Consider the following 12,849-nt stretch of genomic DNA (forward strand, 5'->3'; position numbering starts at 1 on the left):
ACATGGAACATTCTCAAAACAGACTACATGTTAGAACACAAAATAAGTCTTTATAAGTTTAAGAAGACTGAAATCATATCAAGCATCTTCTCAGATCACAATGGCATGAAAATAGAAATAAAAAACAAAAGCACTAAAAAATATTCAAACTCATGGAGGCTAAATAGCATGTTATTAAATGATGAATGGGTTACCAATGAGATAAAAAAAAGAAATCAGACAAGAAGAAAAAGTCATCCAAATTGGAAAGAAGGAAATAAAACTGTCATTCCTTGAGGATGTCAGGATATTGTACATAGAAAAACCAAAATACTCCACCAGAAAATACTAGATTTAATAAATTAATTTAGCAAAGCAGCAGGATACAAAATTAACATCTAGAAATCAATAGCATTTTTATGTACCAGTAATGAACTCTCAGAAAGAGAAATTAAAAAGATAACCCCATTTACCACTGCAACAAAAAAATAAGATACCTAAGAATAAACTTAACCAAGGAGGTAAAACACCTGTACTCGAAAAACAACAGGACATTGAAAAAAGAAATAAAGGAAAAAACAGCCCTGACCGGTTTGGCTCAGTGGATAGAGTGTCAGCCTGCGGACTGAAGGGTCCCAGGTTCGATTCTGGTCAAGGGCATGTACCTTGGTTGCAGCCACATCCCCAGTGGGGGGTGTGCAGGAGGCAGCTGATCGATGTTTCTCTCTCATCGATGTTTCTAACTCTCTATCCCTCTCCCTTCCTCTCTGTAAAAAAATCAATTAAAAAAAAGAAAAGAAATAAAGGAAAAAACAAACAAATGGAAGCATATACGTATCCATGGATTGGAAGAATTAGCATAATTAAAATATCCGTACAACACAAAGCAACCTATAGCTTCAACACAATCCCTATTAAAATACCAAAGACAGCCCTGGCTCAGTAGATAGAGCGTCAATCTGCAGACCAAAGGGTCCCAAGTTTGATTCCGGTCATGGGCTCGTACCTTGATTGCAGGCTCCTCCCCAGCCCGGGACCCTGGGTTGGGGTGCATGCAAGAGGCAACCAATCAATGTGTTTCTCTCACATTGATCTCTGTCTTTTCCTTTCTCATCCACTCTCTCTAAAAGATCATTGGGCCCTAGCTGGTTTGGCTTAGTGGATAGAGAGTTGGCCTGTGGACCAAAGGGTCCCAGGTTCGATTCTGGTCAAGAGCACATACCTTGGTTGTAGGCTCCTCCCCGGCCCGGGCCCTGGTCAGGGCTCGTGCAGGAGGCAACCAATCGATGTGTGTCTCTCACATTGATCTCTGTCTTTCCCTCTCTCTTCCACTCTCCCTAAAAATCAATGAAAAAATATCCTCTGGTGAGGATTAATGGAAAAAAAAATAAAAAGAGAGAGAGAGAACAAAGCGTCATTAAAAAATACTAATTTTTAAAAAAGATAACTGGAAAAATATCCTCGGGTGACAATTAATAAAAAATAAAAAAATAAAATAAATTAAAAATAAAATAAATTTAAAAAAATTATACATATATATATATATATATATATATATATATACACACACACACACACACACACCAGTAAAAGCCCAGCGACGGGAATAACGCACACTGCAGCAGCCAAGAGGCCTGATAAGCGCCCCATCGGTCCCCCCCAACCACGCGTGTCCCCTCCCCCCACCAGCCGGCCCGATTGGCCCCCATCGGATTCATGCACCGGGCCTCTAGTAAATAAATAAATAAATAAAAATACCAAAGGCATATTTCACAGATCTAGAACAAATATTCTCTTTCTCTATCCCCTCCTCTCTTTCTCTAGGATCAATCAATAAATCAATAAAAAGGTAGAACAGTGTGTCTAAGTCCCCAAGTCTAATTGTGTATTTTAAAATCAAGCACTTTAAGTAGACAGACTAACTTACCATTCTGAATTTGAGCCACTTTTTTAGAGATCTCTCCAATGATCTGTGGAAAAAAAATAAAAACCAGTAAATTCTTATGACTTTTGAATATGTCTAAAAGCACAGAAAAATATAATTAAAAACTGGTTATTAAAAACTTAGAATTTTGGTTTAAGAGTCATTTAGATAATAAGCAATTTGAGACTTCTTACTTCTACTAAGATCATATTCTGAATGTACCTGTCGTCTCCACTTCTCAGCTTTGGGCAATTCAGTACATTCTGAGGCAAGGAAGGGTCTTCGTTCCTAAAAGGAAGCAAATTATACACATTGCCACTATATTGTATGAAGTTACAAGCTTCATTCACCATTCAACTGATTCAGGCCTGAAATCTAAGGTGTCTAATGATTTAAACACATCTGAAGTTCCAATTGCAGATCTTCATCAAGCCTTACACTCTACAGTCTCTCTTTAGGAAATAACTATATAAGCAAAAAACATTCATTGCATTGCATTGTATTTAATACAGTAAGCCAATGGAAACAACTTAAAAGTCCAATAATAGCCTGGCCAGCGTGGCTCAGTAGTTGAGCCGTGGCCCGTGAACCAGGAAGTCATGGTTCGATTCCTAGTCAGGGCACATGCCCAGGTTGAGGCTCGATCCCCAGTGTGGGGCGTGTAGGAGATAGCTGATCAATGATTCTCTCTCATCATTGATGTTTCTATCTCTCTCTCCCTTCCTCTCTGAAATCAATAAAAATATATTTTTAAAAATTGTAGTACATATATACAATGGAATATTACTCAACCATAAAGAAGAACGCCTTTGGCCAGTGTGGCTCAGTTGGTCAAGCATTGTCAGGTCCACCGAAAAGGTTGCCAGTTCGATTCCCAGTCAGGGTACATGTCTAGGTTTCAGGCTCAATCCCCTGTTGGGGTGCATGTGGAAAGCAGCTGATAGATGTTTCTCTCTCACATTAATGTTTCTCTCTCTCTTTCTCTTTCCCTCTCCCTTCCTTTCTCTCTAAAATCAATAAAAATATTTTTTAAAGTAAATGAAATCTTACCATTTGTGATAGCATAGATGGACCTAGAGGGTATTATGCTATGTAAAATAAGTCAGAGAAAGACAAACACCATGTGATTTCAATTATACGTGAAATCTGAAGAACAATATAAACGAACAAACAAAACAGAGACTCATAAATATAGAGAACAGACTGATGACTGCCAAAAGGGCAAGGGGTAGGTTGGGGGACAGGGGTGAAAAAGGTAAAGGGAGTAAGAAGTACAAATTGGTAGTTACAAAATAGTCATGGGGATGTAAAATACAGAATAGGGAATATAGTCAATAATGCTGTAATAACTATGTATGGTGCCAGGTGAAACTAGAAATATTAGGGGGAACACTCTGTAAAGTGTATGATTGTCTAACTACTACGCGTACACCTGAAACTAATACAAAAAACGGAAGAAAAAAAATAAAATAATTCAAAGAATGGTACATTTTATTCCTAACCTGGCTGAGTCTCTGTGAGTTTGAGATAATTTATTGGTTTCAGGTTAGAGCTGTTCCCCACAGCATTTCCACTACCTATTATTCAATATTAGACAGAGCTGGGATAATATCAGAACTCAATTATCATCATACAAAAGAGACAGAAGGACAAGCAGCCAGATCATCACACTGCCCCAGGTACAGAGAGATACACCTGGAATTTATGTGTATAGATTCATAAGTGCATCAGCAAGTACAAACAAGAAATAGGAGGATTTGGAGTTTGAAGACTACTGAGGAGGGAATTTTACCACATTGTTCATGATATTTACAACTTATGAGGAAAATTTACACCAACCTTCACTTTTCCCTCTTCCAATTGAGCTTGGCGAAATCTTGCTAAGGCCGTCCTACCAGAAAGAGAGAAGACTCCATTAGATCTTACTCACAGACTCTTATCACCCAAGTTCCTGGACAGGGTAAATCTGCTCATGACCATACTTAACATCATTTGTGTGTGTGTATGTGTGTGTTTGTGTGTGTGTGTGTGTGTGTGTTATGATTTAGAAACCAGAGAGAAGTTATGAGTTTTTATTTTATTTTCACTCCATGTAAGGACTGTGGGAAACTATTTATCAGAGCACTGTGGTGAGCAGCACATCCAGATGTTAAAGACTAATATCCTGGGGTGCCCCAGCTGCCACTCTCACAGCCCATGCACCACCCCCAGATGAATGAATGTTCATCTGGTAAAAGTTCTAGGAGCTGTCAGAAAACACGAAAGGGGAAAATATGGGAATACTATTTTAAAGTATGTAGAGAAAGAAACATGTACCAAAAGGCTCATATACCATAAGGACGAAATATAAAAAGAGCTCTGTGGTAATAATTATTATATAAAATTTACAAACAAAATCAAGTTGATACTTACATGGCCTTTTCTGCATTTCGGGCCTAAAAGGAGAGAGAAGGGAAGAAAAACACCCATTTTTAAAATGACTTGCAACCAGAGGAGCAATGGGCAGCAACAGCTCATCCTGGGCTAACCCTGGACCTGTCTCCACGGCTCCTTTTCTTTGACCTTCTGGTAAGCCCAAGCAGCCGAGGCTCATTTCTCTCCCATAACATTTCTAGAGACCCAAAGCAACCCTGCCTCGGCTCTCTCCTATTGCTTCTTCTATCTTAAGCCCTTCCTTGCCCCCAGCTTTAGTAAACATACTCTCAAAATAAAAAAATATATATTATGTGCCACCAGTGTGGCTCAGTGGTTGAGCCTCAAACCATGAACCAAGAGGTCACAAGTTCCATTCCTGGTCAGGACACATACCCAGGTTGCGGGTTTGATCCCCATTAGGGGGCATGCAGGAGGCAGCCAATCAATGGTTCTCTCTTATGAATATTTCCTTCTCTCTATCCCTCTCCCTTCCTCTCTAAAATCAATAAAAACATATTAAAAGATATATATTAAAAGATATCCAAATCCTGTGACTTTACCTATGCTGCTCCCTCTATCTAAAATCTTTGTCTGCTCCCCAACCCCTTGGATCTGATTTACTCCTAGTCATCCTTCAAAATTTACCTTTGTCATCACTACCCCAGAAAGTTCTTTCGTGACCCAGTTCCCAGCTAAACTGCTACCCTTTGTCTGGGTATACCTACCATGGCACTTTCTATCCAGCATCACAATTGTCTGTTCCCTGGCAATGCAATTTGAGGAAGACTGACTTTTACAAAGTGAGTTTTATGTAACTATTGTCACATTAGTGCCAAGTCAATTATCCCTGAAAAACACAATGTCAGGCAGGGAAGATGTTTTCTGGATATAAGTAGAAAGAATTCTTGCTGAGTCATGTAACTGAATTTTATTCTTGCCTCTTCACCTTACCATCGCTAAGAAGTAGTCTCTCTAAGACTACTTTACAACAGTAGTGTGTACCTCTTATCTCATAGAAATATCATGATGACTTGATGAGATCAATATATGAAGACATCAGTTATGCAGTTTATAGATACTCAGCAAAAGTGAGCTCACTTAAAACTCCTTTCCGACCCTCCATTTCACTGGACACAGAAACAAACTTGGCAAATGCTTACGGGACAAATGAGCACAATATCTACTAAGGAATAAAATAGAGGCTCTCGGAGGGGAAGCCATCCTGCTGAAGGCTGAGGCTGTCTGGGTCTTATGTATTTCATTAAAGCCTATAGTTCCTAAATATTTAATGCAGTGTTTCTCAATGCTTACTCCATGCTTAAAACAGCATGCTAGGTGCTGGGAATTCTGTCATGGTTCTTCCCATGGAACTCACAGGAACGTCCTCCAAAACAATGAATCAATTATAAGTGATCAGTGATAAAGGTATGTATCCAGGGTGATGAACCCACAAATATGAATGTGTGATGGTGACAGTTATATAAAATACCCAACAACTCCTGTAACCATAAATATCCAGGTCCTAGGAGATTCCCAATGCTCACCCGAGTTCAGAAAGGAAGAGCATCAGGGCAGTATGCAACAGTAAATTTGGAGCATATCCTCCTACAGAAAGGGCTGCTTCTAGCCAGCTGGTTTCTTTCTTCTTAGGCTCTTGTGCTCATCAATTACAAGGGCTTCCAATATGCCCTTATGTTGTAATTATTCTATACTATAACCTTACTATGGCATTGAGTGCTTCTTATGGGGGCCTCACTTAATGAAAATACTATTGTAACCAACACGTATGAGCATCATTTTTGTACCAGCACTCTCATATTTACCCGTTGTGAGCACTTCTTGAATGAAGCCCACTAACCAGGCCAGACCAGAGATCACACCCTCATGCAATGACAGTACGACATTCATTCATACATTACTGAACGCCTACACAGTGTTGGACATTAAAGAAGCAATGGTGAAAAGACCCTACCCTCGGAAAGTTTACATCTTGCGGGGAAGAACGAACATAAGACAAATAATCTAGGAACATACGGTCACAACCGCAGTGTGACTTGGGGTCAAACAATCCGACACCCTGAATCGGGGCCGGTCCTTGTGCCTCTCTGTTCCTTCGTTTCCCCTATCTGTAATGCAAAGCACTTCGTCCAGATTAAAACACCATTGGGAGATGGTGATTCTCGACATTCCAGTTTCCTCCTCCAAATTCTGACAGCTAAAGAGAGGCAAGAAGAGAATTCCCAAGTTACAGCATAGGAGACTGAGGCCCGCAGTGATGCCGCCTGAGCGCCTACGATGGTGCTGGGAATCCTCACCGCCTGCCGGCTCGCTCTCCCTACATTCCGCCCCCCTACTCACCATGGTGCAAGTGAGGGGGGCCGCCCTCGGACCGCGTGGCCAGAGAACTTCCCGGCCTCAGGGGAGGCCAACCCCGACGGGAACTGAAGATTCTAACTGACCGCACCACCGATTTTTCTGTCGGAAGGGAAAAAAAGGGGGAGGGGGAAAGAACCGGAAATAAGGGACCGGAAGTGAAACTGAGAATCGGCCAGGGAAGAGGGAGGAAATGCAGACTCGCTATCGTTGGCAGCCTTCCCCGGACTTTTGGACGTCACCAGCGCGTGCGTAGGAAGAATGGGGCGTTGGCAAAATTGCGCTTGCGCACCAGCTGGTTTTACTCTCGCGATAACAACTGCGAAATGTCACGAGGTAATTATCAATACTGCAGGAGCCGGCAGTGCTAGAGCGGCTACTGTAGACGCTCATGCTCTCTTCCTCTTCTCAATGAATGGACTGAATTCTCACAACCGACTGGGCGGGTTTCAGATTTGCCAAATGTACTAAGAAGCATTCCTCTTTGGTGGCACACAAACAATCTGGTGACACTATAGAGGTTTGAAAAAAAATTATAGCTACGATTTAATATTCTAAGTGCTAGGCCCTTTATTAACAATGTCTCATGTAATCCATAATGATCCTGCACAGATGAGGAAACTAGAGTTTAAAGCTACTTGCTCAGTTCCAAATCTAAGCCAACTGACTGAGCTGAGATTCCAGTGAGGTCTGACACTACAGCCCACATTGTTGGCATGATGCTACACAGTCTCAAAAGGACTACATACAACTACCGATAGACCTTGGAGAAGAAAGTGACAGGTAAGTTGGCCAGGTTTTAGAAGTTACACACTTTAATTTCCGAGGTATTCTACCGTTGGCTTGCCTTTTTAAGGTTTTAGGGTCCTTTCACTAATTGTTCTCCATGAAGTATACAGTAAACCCTCGAGTTGGAAAATTCTGAGATATCACTGAATTACCTGTCTGCCACCAAATTATTTTTGCTAAGCTTGGTCACTTACAGATGTTCTGTGGGAAAGACAAAAGTAGTCAGGTTCTAGCCTCTGGTGTGTGGGTCATACTGCAAAGTATCTTCAATGAAAAATGCAATGCTGGAAATGGAGAACCACAAGAGTAGGGAGAAAAATGACCAGGAAGTATCAGGTCTACTCAGCGGAATTGCCCTGGGCTCATCAGTCCCATTTAGGAAAATATGTATGTTTTCACAAGTGAAAGAGGAGAAACAGAAATGCGAAAAATACCGTTTGTTCTTTTTAAGAAACCACTCCTAGCACCCTTGCCATCAGATATGTATCAGCTATCTTAGGAGACAGGTTTAATACCACAGCTTGCTGTCAAAATACTTACTAAGAGTACAAATAGCAGTTAAATTCCTTGTCAAGGTTTTCAGTGGGGTTGAAAATGGATACATGTGAAGCATTTATGTTTAATGAGTGCTCTTTCAATTTTAAGGCAAGCAAAAAAGTATAATTACATGTAAACCACTTGCAATTAAGAGCAAAAGCAGTAGAGTGAATTGTTCTCAAATTCCAACTATACCACAAAGGTTATGACCCTGGTTACTCATCCCAGTAGTTCTCAATCCAGTACCACCCTAGAATCACCTGGAATCATAAAATACTGATGCTCAGGACACACAACAAATTCAAGCCAAATGTCTGCATCTCTAATTCTAGCAAGGAAGTTACTGACACCTACTCCATAAGACTATTGATAAGATTTATGCTTTTTTTTTTCAAATACAAATGAAAGTTTATTTAGAAAGTCACAGAGGTTTTTTTTTTTTTTTTTTTTTTTTTTTAGGGGATACAGTTACTTATTTATTTATTTTAAATATATTTTATTGATTTTTTACAGAGAGGAAGGGAGAGGGATAGAGAGGTAGAAACATCGATGAGAGAAACATTGATCAGCTGCCTCCTGCACACCCCCCACTGGGGATGTGCCCGCAACCAAGGTACATGCCCTTGACCGGAATCGAACCTGGGACCCTTCAGTCCGCAGGCCGACGCTCTATCCACTGAGCCAAACCGGTTTCGGCATACAGTTATTTATTTATATGGACCATCCATAAACTCACCAAGCAAAGAGTCTAAAATTACAGCAGAGGTGAGATTTCATAAACAGTATTTTCACAGGTGTAGTATCACTCTTCATATTTTCCTATATTTTAATAAGGATAAAATTTACAAATCAAATTTGTTTTATTAGAAAAAAATACAGCAATTTACACTGGCTTTATTCTGAATTAGTTCTTTCCTAAAGCAATGTCAATATTAATATTGATATTAACATTGGTTTCACTGTTAATTAATATTAATTTTCTGTTAATATTAACATCCTGGTATATCCTATAGACGATGATTGGGAGTATTAATTTAGGAAAAATGCTTATTCAATACATATTAATTTATAAGAACATTTTCTTTTCTTCCATCTTATAAGATTTGAAAGAGGTAGTCATGATTAAATTAAATATCCTATCTAATAAGAGTAGTATGCAAATTGACCGTCACTCCAAAACACAAGATGGCCGGCAGGGGAGGGCAGTTGCGGGGGGAGGAACAGGACTGCAGGGGAAAACAGTTGGGGGGGACCCAGGCCTGCAGTGGAGGGCAGTGGGGGGGGGGACCAGGCCTGCAGGGGAGGGCAGTTGGGGGCGACCAGGCAGGCAGGGGAGTGGTTAGGGGGAGATCAGGCTGGCAGGCAGAAGCGGTTAGGGGCAATCAGGCAGGCAGGCAGGCAAGCAGTTGGGAGCCAGCAGTACTGGATTGTGAGGGATGTCCCAGATTGGAGGGGGTGCAGGCTGGGCTGAGGGACACACACACACCCCCATGCACGAATTTCGTGCACCAGGCCTCTAGTCTACAATATATGTCTATATATAAGAGCCTAATAGGCAAATTGTCCCTGCGGGAGTTTGATCGGGACACTGATCACTTGCTATGGCGTGCGCTGACCCCCATGGGGCGGCGTGGAACAAAGGAAGGCCCCAGCCAGCAGCTGGCAGCCGGGGAAGGGAGGCCCTGGCCAGCAGCCAGAAGGCCCTGATTGGTCCTGATCACTAGCCAGGCCTAGGGACCCTACTGGTGCACAAATTTTGTGCACTGGGCTTCTAGTTTTTATATAAAAGGCTTGGCCGAAACCGGTTTGGCTCAGTGGATAGAGAGTCAGCCTGCAGACTGAAGGGTCCCAGGTTTGATTCCGATCAAGGGCATGTACCTTGGTTGTGGGCACATACCCAGTAGGGGGTGTGCAGGAGGCAGCTGATCGATGTTTCTCTCTCATCGATGTTTCTAACTCTCTATCCCTCTCCCTTCCTCTCTGTAAAAAAATCAATAAAATATATTTTTTTAAAAAATAAAAAAATAAAAGGCTTGGTACATACCAGGTGCTCAGAAATTTTTAATTTGTTCAATGAAATCAATGCCAGGGTATGAATGTATGCATTCAAAAGTAAAAACTGGTGTTTTGTTGTTGTTTTTTATAAACTTTTTAAAATATATATTTTTCTTTCAGAGAGGAAGGGAAAGAGATAGAAACATCTATGATGAGAATCATTGATCAGCTGCCTCCTGTACGCTCCCTACTGGGATCCAGCTCACAACACAAGCATGGGCCCTTGACCGAAATCAAACCTGGGACCCTTCAGTTGGCAGGCCAACACTCTATCCACCGAGTCAAAATGGATAGAGCATAAAAACTGTTTTTAATTAACATTTTCTCATTTTATTTTCTCCTAGGTTCACGATTCTCAATTGAGGGTGATTTGACCCCCCAGGGGGCATTTTGGCAATGTCTGGAGACATTTTTTACATGCAGACACTTTTTACTGCATTTAATATATAGAGGCTGGGGATGTTGCTAAACATCCTAAAGTATCCAGGACAGCCTTCCCCAACTAAGAATTATCACATCCCAAATATCAAAGTGCTGAGGTTGAGATATCTTGCTCTGTACTCAAAGCCAGTACTAAGAACCACAGATATGAGAGCCACATCTGTGCTTATTAAAAATGCAAATTCCTGCCCTAGCTGGTTTGGCTCAGTGGATAGAGTGTTGGCTTGCAGACTGAAGGGTCCCAGGTTTGATTTCGGTCAAGGGCCCATGCTTGGGTTGCAGGCTGGACCCCCAGTAGGGGGCATGCAGGAGGCAGCCTATCAATGATTCTCTCATCATTGATGTTTCTATCTATCTCTTCCTCTCCCTTCCTCTCTGAAATCAATAAAAATACATTTTAAAAATGCAAATTCCTGGGCTCCACCTACTAAGTCAGAATCTCTGGGGGCAGGACTAGGGAAACTGGATTGTAAGGGCTCCCAGATGATTCTTAGAACATGAAGGAGTCACGCTGGAGATGAAAAGGCTGGCTTTACTACCCAGTGCACTCTTAGGGGTTCACCACATCAACTGTCTTTTAACATAACAGTTATTAGAGCCAAGAATATTTCATGAAAGAAGCATTTAGTCTCCTAAATGCACTTTAGAAGCACATTTGAAGCTAATTCTGTAAAATAAATAAAACACATAGCTGGGATTTATAAATATTGAATGCTCCTAAAGATCCTACACCATTTAGGACTCAAAACCTTCTGTGGAAATTTTGCTTGGCCTGAGAATAGATTTCTTTTACTATGGCCTAAGTGTACATTTGCTCATGTTGTCTCTGCCATGCTTCTGGCCCACTTTAAACCATGCCCTAAGCAAGCGTGAAGGACCCAAAAGACAGAATGTAGTTACTAGAGAAATACCAAAAGTGAAGTTTATGTTTCTGGAAAAGAAATCAGCCTAGACACAGATTGACAAAGTCTCTTCTCCCCAAACTCAACAACATGAACCAAATCTAGCAAATAATGGTCCAGCAGTAGCCACGTACCCCCAAGCTTAGAAGAGTAGACACTGAAAATAAGACCTTTGGCCCTAGCCTGTTTGGCTTAGTGAATACAGCATCAGCCCTAGGACTGAAGGGGCCTGGGTTCAATTCCCATCAAGGGTACATACCTCGGTTGCTGGCTCAATTCCTGGCCCTGATCAGGGAGCACCTGCAAAGGCAACCATTCAATGTATCTTTCTCACATCGATGTTTCTCCCTCTCCCTTCCACTCTCTCTAAAAATCAATGAAAAATATCCTCAGGTGAGGATTAACAAAACAAAACCAAAAAAAAGAGAGACCTGTGAGTGGCTCAGCGAGCTGATGTGAAAACCCTAAGGGCCAAGACTGACAACCTACAAGAGAATTTGCCATTTTACCTTTAGCAAGGAAAAAGAACAAAAACACCAGCTGGGTGTAATCCTCATATGCAAATGTCTCCCACAGAAAATGAAGGTTGGCTGGGGGTGTGGGGTGCAGAATAAGAGAGAAAAACAAGCAAAACACCAAAAGGACTTGTCCACATCAAACCAATAGCCCTAAATCTATAGGGTTTTCCCACTAAGCACCAGGTGTGGTCACTGGAAAATTGGTGTTAGGGTCACACAAGGCCAAAGGGGTAAAGAATTATAAGTATACTAGAGGTCTGGTGCACAAATTTGTGTACAGGTGGGGTCCCTCAGCCTGGCTGGTGATAGGGCCGATCGATCGGGGCCAGCCAGCAGGGGGAGGGACTGCAGGAGGTTGGCTGTGGGAGCACACTGATCACCAGGGGGCAGCTCCTATGTTAAGCATCTGCCTTCTAGTAGTCACTGCACCGTCATAGCAACTGGTCGACCAGTCGCTTAGTCGACCGGCTGTAATGGTCACTTAGGCTTTTATATGTATAGATTAGGTCACCTGGAGACCAGATGGGCTGAGCCCCAAAATGGCGCCAGCACCCAGGGACGGGGGTTCAGAATTTTAAAGGATTCTAGGTGGGCTTTTTCTGGGTGGAGAATTAGGGTCCAGATCCTGGGAAGGTCCAGAGGGGAAGGTTAATGGTCTTAGCAAATGGAATGTGGTCTTAGCAAGTGGAATGTGTCTAAGTGAAAGGGAATATCATATTGGTTGTAAAGTGGTCTAAAGGTCAGTTCCCAGGGGAGGGAGTACTGATTCAATTGTTTGATCAGACCTAACAGAAACAACCCCAATCCCAGGGACATCCCCATAGAACTAGATGCACAACTGAAAACCTAAGAAAAAAAAAACAAGCTAGGGGAAATATTTGCAACATACAGGACAATGGGTTGTCATCTCTAATAC

General features: G+C 41.8%; 1 protein-coding gene across 1 annotated transcript in view; it reads right to left on the reverse strand.

Annotated features, from left to right (window-relative positions):
• Nucleotides 1–6,813, reverse strand: part of LOC308255917 (pre-mRNA-splicing factor ISY1 homolog) — a 16,687-nt gene extending 9,874 nt beyond the window's left edge. The window contains exons 1-5 of the mRNA XM_080683784.1: nt 6,677–6,813; nt 4,316–4,338; nt 3,743–3,794; nt 2,126–2,191; nt 1,899–1,949 (exon numbers count right to left, since the gene is read on the reverse strand). Coding sequence (XP_080539910.1) covers nt 1,899–1,949; nt 2,126–2,191; nt 3,743–3,794; nt 4,316–4,338; nt 6,677–6,679 — 195 coding nt within the window. The 5' untranslated portion in view covers nt 6,680–6,813. The remainder of the gene's footprint in view (nt 1–1,898; nt 1,950–2,125; nt 2,192–3,742; nt 3,795–4,315; nt 4,339–6,676) is intronic.
• Nucleotides 6,814–12,849: the final 6,036 nt, after the last annotated feature.

The sequence above is a fragment of the Plecotus auritus genome, assembly GCF_963455305.1.
Source record: "Plecotus auritus genome assembly, chromosome: 8".
NCBI lineage: Eukaryota > Metazoa > Chordata > Mammalia > Chiroptera > Vespertilionidae > Plecotus > Plecotus auritus.